The 14,468-nt window shown below is 39.2% G+C and overlaps 1 protein-coding gene across 1 annotated transcript in view; it reads left to right on the top strand.

The window, feature by feature from the left end:
- The window catches only part of Ryr2 (ryanodine receptor 2), a 413,538-nt gene that overhangs the window by 147,658 nt on the left and 251,412 nt on the right, over positions 1-14,468 (top strand). Inside the window, exons 4-5 of the mRNA XM_042686202.1 lie at positions 9,921-9,935; positions 12,089-12,163. Of these exons, the coding sequence (XP_042542136.1) occupies positions 9,921-9,935; positions 12,089-12,163 (90 nt within the window). The remainder of the gene's footprint in view (positions 1-9,920; positions 9,936-12,088; positions 12,164-14,468) is intronic.

The following is a 14,468-nucleotide window of genomic DNA, read 5'->3' as shown; positions in this document are numbered from 1 at the left end:
CTTTTTGCCTGGGCCAGCAATGGACCATAATCTTCTCTTCTATGCTCATGTAGCCAAGGGCACACATGTATTCCCCTAGGTTCATCTTGTTTTGCTAAGATGAGAGTTTTCTTTATTTTTTTTCTTTCTTGCCTAGCTGGAAGTGATCTGTGATCCTCCCAATCTCCATCTTCAAAGTAGCTGGTACAGGTTTCACCCTCCATGCCCAGTCCCATTTTACCTTCTTTTCTACAGTCAGTGGCCAAGTCTTGTTTGTTTTAGTGTCTGCCCATGGGGCCTTGAGGATCTTGAGGATGCAAACACTATGAGGGGGTTACGGCGAAGAAACCGCCATTATTTCTATTCTCTTTGGGGTTTGTGAGGTCCCCCATGGCCTGTGAAGCCACCCCCATGTGTCTCTTCTTGCTTAGGTCTCTTGGGCATAGGGTACTATACATAGGGCTAAATGTGGGACGCTGTCATTTTGCAGAATGACTGTATTTATTTCCCCACGGTTTTGGACACATTCAGAGAACATTTAAATCACATGAAAGGGAAAAAGATGAAATAATTTAGAAAGCAGCAGATCTTAGTCCTCTGTCGCCTCATTTAAATTTTCAGAGAAAAAAATCTTTTGGATAAAAATTGTCAACCTTTTGGGGAGCTTTTGTCATACTCGAGTTAGGGTAGAATTACTGACTACATCATCTTTGTGTCTTGCCTGATCTGAAAGATGGGAGAATTCTGCCTGGTTGGTACAAGCAGAATAAAGCCAGACCGTGGGCTAAAGAATATGTCTGCGGATAACTGGACTCATTTTTTATGATTTTATTTGCTTTATGAATTACCTTTATGGCAAGTTTTGTTCTCAACCTCATCGCAGAAAGACCTTTGCAGCATCCTGCAGTTTGGAATACAAACGCCATTCAGTGTTCAGGGAAGTGTGTTGATTAATCACAACTTCCTTACATGACTGCTATGTCTATGTGTTATAATTACTACTTTGCATTTTCCAGGTTTAATTATTCCTGGGAGCACTTAGAAAATTTGTCAGAGGTTTGAGGTTCAGCGAATCTTAATTCTGTCACTTGAAAACATGCATAGGATGGTAAAGAAAGAAAGCGTATAAAATTCCCTGCTAGCTATTGGGACTGACTGAGAATTCAAGGAGAAAAGTGAGGTTTGAAGATAAATAGCATGAAGACAGCAGGTTCTCTATACATAGCAGTCCTTTTCCTTTCTACTTTGAAGGGATAAACTCATTATTTATTGAAATTCAATTGACCTAACTAAATGCTAGTGTATTAATAAAAAGTGTCTGATGTGGATGTCATTTAATGTCAATTGGCATTGGACTACTTATTTCACTAGTCATGAGACACCAAGAGTTCTACTTAGTCATACACGTGACTTTCGTCTGGTGAAGGAAACTTCTATCTCCCCCCATAAAAAAAGTTGCTTTAATTTGTTTGGAATCCAATGCATACCAGGGAAATAGATGGAGAAATATACCACAAAATATTAGCAAATTAAAACCATCAATCTCTCCAATGAATAGCATATTACAGTCGAGCTAGGATCCAAAAACCATTTCATGTATTCACAAATCTAATTATTGTATCTTACTACCATCAGAATGGGAAACAGGAAAAAGTAAATAGCTATCATATGGACATTTAAACACAATCACACATCTGTTCATTGTAGTAAGTTAGAGATGGAAGGTCCCTCCATGAAATGGAAGCTTCCTCCAGACCTTCTCCATCACATAGTCTCTCTGTGCATGTGTTCTTTGCTTTTAGCACTTTTAGAATTAAAATGTGAGCTGGAAAAGCTACTGTTCAATGTAAATTATTCAGTTAGATTTTTTTTATCTACTAGCAAGAAGCAGTTGCAGAATAAAAATTATAACTGGGTCCTCTGACATTAGTATGATAAAACATGATAGACCTAGGAAGAATGCTAACGAAAGATGGGCAAACCCCTTTCACAGAAAACTACAGCACATAGAGGAAGAAACCAAAATGATGCCCAAACAGAAGGAATCCCCTTTTTATTCCCAGAGGCTCTTCAGTACAGAGGACTCTGTTTTCAAATCACTGTGCAGATCAGTTGGAAATCAGTGCATTTCAGTTGAGATCCAAGTGGGCTTTCTTTCTGTGTCCTTGAAAACTGAGAAAGCTGGTTCTCACCGTTACAGGAAATGAAGCCTACCACAAGCAAACTCAGCCTTGAGGAAAAGAGCAAAGAGAACGTCTTCGACTGCTGGATGTCAATGTTTGTTTTAATGTTACAATAATCAAGACAGGTTGGCTTTAGCCACGTAGATGGGAAAATAGCTTGAGATCCAGTAGAGTTCCTTGTTAGATCCACTTGGCAAATTTGTAACTGGCAGTTTAGTTGGGAAAAGGGGTTATCTTAGAATTGGTGCTGGGTCCAATGTCAGGTCTTCCTACACTAAAAATTCATACCGTGTGTGTTGGAGTGTTCTCAGGTAACAGGAAAGAATAATGAATTTCCTAAAAAACAATATAGGAATATTGTTTCCTGGCCAACCTCCCCACCCCCTGCCAATACTCCAATCAAAAAAACTGAGAATTCTAGAGTTGCCATTACGATTACCAGTAGGAGAGTTGAAGAGGCAAAGCCATGCTGAGAGTTGACGTTGTGTGTGTGTATGTGACCGAGTACCTCATACCTGAAAAGCACAAAGCATTCCCACACAAGACTGGAACAAATGCTTTCTAAGGCTGGGTATTTGGGTGTCCAAAAGCACATGAGAAGGAGTTTCTTCCTGGCAGGCCTGAGAGGAGGGTGGATTCAAACAGTGCTCAACACTCCTCCACACCCACCAGCACAGCGGAAATCAACACCGCCCGTGACACCAGATCCCAGGAAAGATGGAAGGCCAGTGAAACACATTCACTGCTGACAAGAGCCTACGTTTAGGGACCCCTTTGAGAAACCATTTGGCAGAATCTATGGTAGACAAGCATTCATGAATCTGTGACCTCATAATTTCGCTCCTAGAATTACATACCTAATAGAAGATGTACTCACCAAAAAGGCAGACAAGATGGTTGATTACCGAATTCTTCATCCTAGCCCCCACATCAGTGGCAGCCCCAACACTTACCAACCAATGAACAAATCTGCTGCCTGTGCTATCTTCATAAAATTGGATCTCGGAAGCATCAGAATGAATTTCCTTTCATTGTGCAATGCAGTGTGATGAATCTTACAAACTTACAGCCCGCTAAGGAAGCCAAACACAGAAGATAAAATGTTCTTCTTTACAAAAAAAAAATCAATAAACCAAATCAAACCAGCAGGCATAAAATAATAACTATCTTTTGGGAGGATGCAAGGACAGCAGCTTCTTAGATCTGGGTCTGGTTCTGCTCTTTATTTAGTATCTGTTACATTCAGGAAACAACAACAACTGTAGTCCTTCCAAATAATAATTTCACCTAAAAATTTCACACGATTTCATGATATTTTGGAACAGAGTACAGAATCTGCAAGACCTGCAGTCCCTTCCCCACCCTGCCATCTTAATACCAAACAACATGTGTGGTCAGGATGACTCACGGGATAGTATTTCATTTTGGACTTTTCTCTGTTGTATTACTGTGAAATTTAATGGCAGGGTAATAATGGGTCACAGTCGTACTTTAAGTCTTCCCATTGCTATTCTTATACTACAACTGAAAAACTTTGAACTCACGACACATGTCTTAGAGTTGTCACATACTTAGAATACATCTACAAAAACATACCGCTCGGTGTCCAAAAGCACGCTACACACCGAATAATATTTGATTATGTTAGAATCTCTAGGTGAATTGTATCATTTACTCAAGTTCTTTTGTTATCAATATCTTCTAGGTGCTAGCATAGGATAGCATCTGTCATAAAGGGAAAAGGGAATCCCAAATTAAGTAAAGATTAAACAGTTAAAGAGAAAGGCATGACATACCTTGGATTGATTGACCATTAAGTCAGAATCCCGAGTTCAAATTCCCACTCCACCATGGACTCATGGTGTGCCTTGGTTGTTGTGAACTTTGTGTCACTGTTTCCTTGCTGAGGACCAACAGTAAGATGACACACAAAGTATGCGTGTAAACCCTCAAAGCCTGCCACTAAGTACAGTTGTCTTATCTGAAGCTTTACCTAAAATGTTTTGATTTCCCATGATCATCAATCACAGTCTGAAAAAAATGTACATGAAAAAATCCCAGGAAGAAATAATTCATAAATCTCAAGTGCAGTCTATGGTGAATAACATGATGAAGTCTCATACCATCCTACTTCATCCTGCCCAGGACTTGATGCTGGTGTATCCATTCTGTATATGCTACCCCACCTTTAGTCACTTAATAGCTATCAAATTAACTGTCCCAGTGTGTCGGTACCAGTAAACCTTGTTTTACTCAATAATGGCCACTGAATGCCACACTGAGATGCCGAGGTGACCCCAGGACATAAGCATGGAAAGACAGATCATCTCTGTCACCAAGTGGGCATGTAGGAAAAATAAGACATATAAGAGAAATAATGTAGATCACTATCCGTGGGTGTAAGCATCCGATGGGGGGTGGGGCTAGCCAGGACCATGCCAGCTACTTGACCTCTACCTGTCATTGTAATAGAATTCTGCATCTCAGACAGGCAAATGACAAAGCTGAACAATTTGAAACAAGCACTAACAATTTTTTTAAGTTAGAGAATGGTTTGTTTCTGTATGCCCCAAATATGTAATTAAAATGTGAATGGAAAATAAGGATGTTATATAAATTACCTGCCTTTCATACAATGGAATCACTTAGAATTACTTTTTAAAATTGATCTGTTAACCCTGACAAATCAAGTGGGCATTAAAATGATTATTGCCCTTAAGAGCAGCTTTTGCTTTGATTTGTAGAAAAAGATCATCCTTCTTGGTAGTGTTAATATGATACAACATTTGATGTAGTTTCCTACAAATATGGAAACATGTATCTCTTCTCAAATAGTAGAATCAATATATTTCTTTACTATAGTTGGATAATAAAGTTATTTGAAAAAAGTGTTCATGTGTCTTATTTATTTTGTGGATTGGGTGATGGTTTAGGTTCTGAAATGAGTCAAGATTTTTGTGAATTTTATGTTGTCCTCCTTCATTTCCTCCATTGAGATCATTCTGCCCCACACTGTTTGCAGAGATTTAATTAAATGGCTATTGTTAATGTTAATAAGAGATGTGTCATGAAATCGCTCTGCATCACAGATTGGTTGCAGCTTTATTGTACTTTGGGCTGTGGACCTTTTGTCTTGTCCTGCGTGTAGCTAACCACTCACCCATATATTTGTTATCATTAATAAGCCTTCCTGGAAATGGAGCAGAGTCTGCCCTGTTATTACTACTAATGCTTTCCAGAATTATAATTCTCTCCAGACTAAAGACCTGTTTCTTCTTCATACTATACATCACCAAAGAGCTTCACTTAGGGCTGATGACTGTTAATTATGTCTCTTGATTACAAAATCTTTTTTTCTGGCACATTCCACCATGCTTGTCTTTATTGATGTGCTCTGTGTGTGTGTGTGTGTGTATGTGTTCATTCATGCAGGTGGAAATGTCTCACTTTAGAAGGGAAATGTAATGCCATAATGTATTTTTGATCATCATTGCTATCACCCATATATGATGCATTTTTTTCTAATAAATATAGAGAGGAAATCATTTTTACGTTTTATTGAATTATTTTTTTCTTACAACATGATAAGTGTAAGAATTTGATTTTTGTTTTAAAGAGAGAAAAGTACACGGTAGCTGTATTATCTCAGGCGACCTGTGTGGCTCCATTTCACCCCAGAACACAAAAGGATGGACTCATCATCTGATTGGATTAATGTTTCAAATGTTGAACTTCACAACTTGAACATGTATCATGGAATCTAAGCCTTTCCTTTCAGCAAACAATTCCTTTCTAAATAATAATAGTTTGTTTTTAAGATACAAAAAGGATGTAGGTTTAGAATATCTATTTTTTGGAGACTAAATAGATTTCCAAGGAAGCTAACACATTGTGTTTTAAGTAACCCATTGACTTTACAAGGGCCTCAGAAAATACCACTTATATATTTAGGTTGATATTTTTAATATTTATGGCATTAAAATCATCATTCTGTTTTGCATTTTTGTGCACCTGGCTTTCTAAAACTTGCTTATTAAGGGGTGGAAATTTTTATGGATAACCCTCAAGATTTCCCCCTAAGGGAAAAATGCAACAAGTTAACTTACACTCAGTCTGGAGTGCCTCATTTCCACAGGGCACTCATCTTTCATTCTGGAGAAGGGGGTGAGTTATAGAAACTCCACTGAGACTGAGTGTCTCCTCTGTGTTTGAGTTTATCTGTCTTATCCATCTGTCACTATAGAAGGTGGTCTTTGTGGACATATGATTTTAGTCTGTTTATACTGTAGATATAGTCACTTTTGTTTTCTTTCTTTTTTATGTTTTTTTTACAAAAGTCTCTTTAAAATTGATTTGATCCTCATTTATGTTCAAAATTATTTGACAGTGCATGCTTTTTTGGTCTATATTGTGAAAATTTATGTAATGCTTGATAGAACGAGGTAAGAGACTTTAACTTTAAATGTTGTGAGGGAAGTTGTAATTTGATATTACGTGTCTCCAAATTGATCTTTCTAACCACAGAGAGCTTTTTCTTAGTGGTGGTAAGATCAGGAGCCCTGCTTAAATATTTTGGGTTATGATTATTTTGCATATTTGTTGCATGTCTAGCTTGATGCCTTTTGAAGCTTTAATTACTGAAATTAATTGAGAGTTTTTGTTTGGTGATATTAAACGTTGATAATTAAGCATTTAAATACTGTTTGTAATCTTTTAGAAGTGAAGTAGCTTTGGATCACATTTCAGTTGATATGAATGACATTGAAACATTGCTTGGTGTTTTCTATACTTAAAAAAAATTTATTTTGGCTTTTTCTTTCCACAGCAAGTTGATGTGGAAAAATGGGTATGTGTTTCCATGTATTTACAAAGCAATTGTGGTTTTAAAAAAATGCATGTTTGCTGTTGCCTCTAATCTTTTATTTTGCTTCCTACTGTGGCTTCTACTATTAGCATTTGAACTAACTGCTCTGGGGTAATGAAAAAATGGTTTTCAGATCTCCATTTAGAATCTTACATGTTTCTGGTTCTGTTAGAATACTCCCCTTTTCCAGAGCCTTATAGTTTTATATAACTGGATGAAGTTGTAAAAATTATGATGTGCTTCCAGCCAACAGGAAGGCTTTTATTATTAATTCTCTATATCTTTTGCCAAAAAAAAGGATAAGTATTTAATTTTGGAATTCTACTGCTTAGCCTTGCCATGTGCTCTAGGAGGAGGCGGGCTTGCCCTTGGTTCCTGTTGTCTTCCATGGGCAGATGAACCTGCATCCTGCGAGGCAGGGCAGCCATGAGCTGAGGCTGAGGGGCAGGCCCCCTTCCTCAGACATCAGAACTCTTCCTTAGCCTCGGTTTCTCTATCCAGGGAGAAAAAAAGAGCAAGATTAACAAAGGAAAGACCTGGAGAGAGAGAGAGAGAGAGAGAGAGGGGAGAGAGGGGGAGGCAGGGAGGCAGGGAGGCAGGGAGGGAGGGAGAGGGACGAAAAGGGGAGGAAATGAAAATCTCACCTCGACAGATATCTCTACTTCACATTTTCCCCAAGAGTACCAGCAATTTAAATCTATCCTCTCGTGGTGTCACTTCATATCCCTGGGCTTTGCGACTTCAAAGGAGGAGTCAGGAGAGACCCACTGGGCTGGACTGGCAACTCCATTTGCTTTCATTCAGTAGCCACCTGGTCTTGGGACCCCGTCTTTTATTTTTAATGCTAAGATGTGAGATGTAATTAGGGCACGATTTATTAATAATTAATTTTTATTTAGTAATTTATGTTTGACCTCAGCGGGTGACCCTGGGGTTGTGTTTTGGCAGGCCCAGGCTCACATGCAGGGCTTCTTGGTGGTGGGAGAGGTGACTGTGATCCAGTTTTTTGGTGCAGGGTTTGGGGGAATTTTGTTCCCATCCCAGCTGCCTTTCAGGCCTGAGCAGGAAGGGACCCCAAACCGCAGAGCCCACTTGGCTCTTTGCATCTTCTGAGCTTGTTTACATTTCTTTCAGTCCTTCATCCTGGGGTACCAAGGAGCATTCAATAACCTCGGCTGAAGACTCGAAAATCCTTGTCACACTTAAATATAGATGGAAATTACATGTGTATGACAGTGAAATGGGCTTCTGTATGGGCTTTATAACACAAGTCTAGATAGTTCCCTAAGAGATGAATCTCCATGTTTTTCTTCCCTCCTTTCTCTCGGCTCTTCCTTCTCCTCTCCCCTTTCCTTCTCCCTCTCCTCCCTCTCCCTGCCCCCTCCTTCCTCCCCTCCTCCCTTCAGCCTCTTTCCCTCCCTTCATCAAGGTCTGTTTATGGAATGTTTGTATTTGCTTAAACCTAAGCCCACTGACTTATCAAATGCTGCTCTTCACACTTTGAAGGAGACTATCTCTGAGTCTTGGGCTCACAGTAATGAACTGTTTTTTTTTCCATTGACTCTGTCTCCATCCACTTTTTCACCTGTCACATTGGTTTCCAACATAGAAGCCTGAAATTTCAGATCATGGGTGGGGCTACTGAAAGAACGAAATGGACTGTGTAACTGTTCACATGAGAGACCTGCTGCAGCGAATGGTGTCTCTTATTCAGCTCTCTAGAAAGATACTGTAATCGTTAAGACATACATTTATTTTGGGTGTTGGCACATTTTCACAAACAACTACTATCATGGGACATTCTATGAAATGCTTTCATGGTATGGAGATTCAGTCATGTTTGAACATTATGCCAATATACATCTCTACACTCCGGGGTTCAGCCATGCGCCAGTCAACTCACCTCAGCTCTAAGTTTTGAAAATGCAATGTTGTTTTCTTCTCATTAGGTATTTTGTCATCTGTGGACTTCTCTTTGGAATAGAGCCAGAAAGCTTGAGGAGATCTAGGGAGAAAAGAGAAAAGATGGATGTATATAATGTGTGCATCTGTGTGTATGTGCGTGTGTGCATATGTACCCTGGGGCACAAGTCCTAGGGCTTGTACTCAGGGCCTGAGCTCTTCACTGTTTCACTCGAGGCTGGGGCTTTACCACTTGAACCATACCACCACTGCTGACTTTTTGGTGGTTAATTGGAGAGAAGAGTCATGGGATATTTTTTCTGCCTGGTCTGGCTTTGAATCTTGATTCTCAGATCTCAGTCTCTCAGGTAGCTAGGATTACAGGAATGAGCCACCAGTGCCAGGCCATAGTGCTTTGTAGAAGAAAAAGTGGGGCTGTTTGCATTCATGAGAAGAGACCATGTGACTTTAAGGGGAAAAGAGAAACTCCTTTCTGAGTTTTCTTTGGAGTTTGCCCGGCACAGTCTGCAGAGTCTAAGGAATTTTCACTTTGCATGAAAGCTGAGCAGCGCATTGTTGGGCCTTATTAAACACACTGGGATGGCTCTGTCTTGCAGCCTTCAGAAACAGAGGGGGACATGAAGGAGCTTTCGCTCATGATGCATTTTCGGGGTGATGTTAAGATCGTCTCCTTCTCCATGCTTGGAGAAGTCCTAACAGGAGTCACGCACTGCAGTGGGGCGGCATGCGGTCACCAATGATGGAGCTAATGGGAAAACATTCTGGAACAGTGTTGCTTGCTCCGGCATTCCTGTGGCATGTAGAGTTAGTACTGAGTGTTGTTACAGCAACACGGGGACCTCTTTGAATGCTTACTGTTTGACATGGCTCCATTGGGGAAGATGGAGTATTGATAAGTAATAGATTGTTTAAACAAAGCCTTGAAATGATTCATATTTAATATTTTCTCTCTTTTCCTTGTGTCCCTACAGAAATTCATGATGAAGGTAAGACATTGGATCACCTCCCTCTCTCCCTCCCTTTTCCCCCCCCCCTTTATATATATATACATACACATATACATAGTGCTTTGTACATTACAACTACACGTATTTAGCTTTATTTTTTGCATTCCTGCCTTTTTCACACTTTAAAATTTAAAAAAAGACTAAATCTTTAAAATATAATTAATCATGTGTAGACTTTCCAACATTTGCCACTTTGAGGTCATGTTGTAATATATTTAGTGTATTTAGCTAGCATTAGGAATTTCTCCCATTAAAAGAATCTTTTTGCATGACCATCTGTTAGCACACTCACCCTGGGGTGATGTGAGCTATTTCATGGCTCTGTACTCTAGCATAAATGTAAAGGAACCTATACAAGGTATACAAGGAAAGGAACCAATAAACTACACTAGTAGTTTTCAACTTTTAGAGTTGTTCTAGAAGTGAAAATAATTTGATCCTGGAATCTTTCATTGAGAGGAGAGGAATTAAGAGGAGAGAGATAAGTCTCTTGGATTTGTTGCCTGGGCTGACTTTGAACTAGATCCTCAGACCTCAGCCTCTTGAGTAGCTAGGAAACGTCATTTATCTTTTGCTTAAGCTTTTCCTTAAGAAACAGTAGAGAAAGATATTTATTTATCGTTAGCCAAGAATTGCTGCATTTGATTTATGAACCGAAGGATGTCCTTCTCAATGATAGGAGCTTGGAGCAATGTTGGTGCAAATCCTGTCTGCACACCAGAGTGCTCTTGCTGATCCTTGGTTCCTCATGAAGTCCCCCATCCCCACCTTTACAAAAGTCTGCACCCAGTGCAATCTGGGAATCTCCAGTACCTCTTCCCTAACCAGAAGGGATTGGGCAGTTTGGCTCAATGGCAGAAGTATTTCTTTGAAGCCACATATGGACAAAGCCATGGAATATCTTCCAAACTTGTATATAATACTAGCTGTTATCAGATGGTAAGGAGAGGAAATTGTGCATTAAATTAGATGTATCATGACCCCGGTTTGGTTTTTTTTCTTGTGCTGGTATTGTCAATAGCAGGTAAGCATTGATCCATGTTCATTCTTTGCAAGTCTTAATAAATGATGAAATTGGGTTTGAAAAGAAACATCAGTTTTTCTCTTTTAAATTTCCATTTGCTATTTTCCTTTTTATCATCTTATCCTTCTCTCAGTCCTCCAAACAATGCAGTGTTAATTTCCTTTTGAGAACGTCCAAAGTGGTTTCTTTAGCTCTGTTCACATAAAAATCCGTACAGGTAGATAAGTGCAGGTCACTTAAATCCAAAGTGTCAAGGGCCAAAAATAATTAATTAGGCTCTGGTTTTTCTTTTAATGGGAAGGCCAGGAGCCAATGGCTGATTTTCCCACCTACACTGGAAGATCTTGGAAAGTATACATCTGATTAAGTGCATACACTCATCATTTGGGCCATTTCATCAGAAAAAGATGCTGAATTGTATTGTTTTTTAACCTTTCAGTCCTAATTTGGTCTTAGAGTTTTACACATACAAAGGCCTAGCTGAGCAGCATAGCTGCAGGCAGATGCCTCTGCTTGTGAGAGAGAACCGGGCTCTTCTTGGTGCTGACTAATGAGGTGCTGGGACTCTGCAAAGCCTCATCTGTTCCCCCCGCCCCCGCCCCAGACTTGTGGGTTAGACCCAATCACAAGTGAGCCATCCAGGGTCACGTGGCCATCTGGACAGCACTCGGCTGGCTCTGTCCAGCATGTTGACTTTGCACCAATAAACGGCTGGGAAGAATAAAAAGGTCTGAGGCTTGGAGGTGGTGAGATTCACTTCAGATCTTAGGAAGACTCAACCACTGACTCCATGTTTATTTTTGTGCTTCTTGTATGTCAGGAGTTCAGCTAGGTACTTCAAGGCGGGGTGACCAGGTCTCCTGCTTCACGGAGATTATTGTACGTAAATTGTTAGAAGCTCTGGTACATCTGAGAGCCAGATGGAACACGAGCGCACAGTGGAGACTTCATTCAGAATTGTGCTCCAGTTCCAGAAGCCTTTGCATGACTGTTTGCTTTTGGGATAGTTTTTTTACTTTATTCTTTCCTGTTAAACTTTCTTCCAGACTGTGTGATACCAAGGTTGCTCATCTGGACTTTTGTCTTCTTTCTGATTTTGTCCATGCAGACAGCTCAGGGTGGTGGCCATCGGACCCTCCTCTATGGACACGCCATATTGCTCCGCCACTCCTACAGTGGCATGGTGAGTGGACACAGGGCGTCCTTCACGTGGTCAGGGGGCCTGTGTGGGGCTTTGTGGGGCATAGCTGTTCAACAATGCTGTTCCTGAGCTCTGATAGATGAGCTTCTTCATGTTTCTGGGCTCTACTGAGTCCTCTCATTTACAAGATGTAGTTTAACTTAGACTGTGGTTGTTTTCTGCTTTATGATTATGTGAGTGTTATTTTTAATAACTTACTTTGGATTGGGCCATTTTAAGAAGAGAGAAGTTTTAGAGTCACATAAGAAGTGTTTTGCTTTTCTGGCTTTAAGTTATTCATTTATCAAAGAACCCAAATTTCTTTCTTAAACACAAGATAAAATATTGTCTGTGAGCTCTAATGTCAGTTCTACCCATTCACACCCTTTCCTTCTCTTTCATTTTATACCTCATCTCCTTCTTTCGTTAGTGATCCATTGGGCTCCTCAGGCAGTTTCTCCTTCTCTATAACACACACACACACACACACACACACACACGCACACACACGCACGTACACATGCACACATGAACTTTTTTTATTAGTATACATTATTTGTAAAGAGGGGCATTTGAAAAATATATTTCAATAAATCATGCCCCCTCTATGACTCTGCCCCTCTTCCCAATATTTTTAAAAGTAACATACATAGATGTATATTATGTATTTTTTAAATGCTGTGTTTTGACATTGTGTACCTAAGATACATAAAAGTTTTACTTCATTTACTTACATACTTTATTAATGCTTAAAACTACTGACTTTATTTTATAAGATTTGGAAGGTATAGAAGAAAAAATGTTTTAATCATATGAATAAGAGAAGCTTTAAAACTTGGAAATATTTCAACTTTTTTTTCCTGTTTTAAATTTCTGACATAATTGAGGTCTTACAGGACCAAACTTATCTCTTGGTTTTGTTTACATTTAATCACAGCATGAGCATTTCCTTGTCATTTAATTTTTCATTAGCATAATTTTAGTGATTACATTATAGTTCAATATCTGGAAGCATAATATAATTGATGATCATTTGTTTTAAAAAAGAAGATAAATCCTGGCATATAAATCTCTTTTGAGTAAGAGACCTGTCTTAATACAAAATCCATCACACAGGCAGACAGACAGACAGACACACACACACACACACACACACACACAAACACAAACACACTGTTCATTTCAGTCATGAGTATTGATGTAATGATTCAATTTAAGGTGCAGGAGAGAAGTTGGGAAGGGTGTAGGCATGACTTCAGTTATGGTTTAACAATATAATTTTCATTTCTGTGCTATATCACATATATAGGTCAAAGATGAAAGTGGTTATCATGTAATAAGTATAGGAGAAAATCTGAAATAAGACTTGATACCCATTGTATTGTTTTCTTTTTCTGTGTGTGTATCAGGGTTGGAGTAAGGCTTGAACTCAAGGCCTTGTACACTGTGCTAGGCTTGCTCACAGCTAGTGTTCTACCACTTGAACCATGCCTAGCTAGTTGGTATTTTCTGGTAAATTGAAGATGGAACCTTGCAAGATTTTTCTACCCCAGCTGACTTTGAACTGTGATCCTTCAGGTCTCTTCCACCTCCTGAGTGGCTGGAATTACAGGCGTGAGCCATGGCACCTGGTTTTAATGCCTGTTAATTAACTGAAGCATTGATGATTAATTTTCCCAATGAAAAGAATAGCAACACTGAATCAATAACCAATGCCACACATTTAAAATGCATAAACTGATCTTGGTAACATTAACACTAATAAATAAATAAGACATTTAATCTGCTATTGCTAGGTAATTTTGTTCTGGACTTCTTGGCTGATGTGGAAGATACAAAATAAATAAAAATAAAGTATAAAAAGTAAAGTAATACCATTTGAGAGAGTGACTTGGGTACAAGACAGATATAAAATTTGAACAAGATGATTACATATTAAAGTTTCATGAAAATCTGTTTTTGACAGCATATCAAAACGTATGACGTGTGTAGAACAACCCACATGAACTAGGAGATGTATTAAGAGAACGAATCTGTCTATAGCTCTATATGTATTAGATGAGTTTGAGGCTGGATTTGGTGTTTAGGTCTGTATTCAGTCTTATTTTGCCCCATGCTGGCCAGCCTGGGCTACTTTCCTGAACCTCTTTAAGCTTGTGCTTGTGTCTGAAATTTCATCCATCCATTCACTAAGTACTGCTTAGCATCCTGGTCTAGGCACATAATATAGTCATGAATAAGACCAGTGCCTTGCATTTGTGGACTGTCTGATGCTTGGTAGATTAATTATACCATCCATCTCTGTGTT

The sequence above is a fragment of the Dipodomys spectabilis genome, unplaced genomic scaffold (assembly GCF_019054845.1).
Source record: "Dipodomys spectabilis isolate Male_0828 unplaced genomic scaffold, ASM1905484v1 ptg000096l, whole genome shotgun sequence".
NCBI lineage: Eukaryota > Metazoa > Chordata > Mammalia > Rodentia > Heteromyidae > Dipodomys > Dipodomys spectabilis.
The sequence above is the reverse complement of the archived record's forward strand: the minus strand, read 5'-3'. Positions and strand labels throughout refer to the sequence as shown.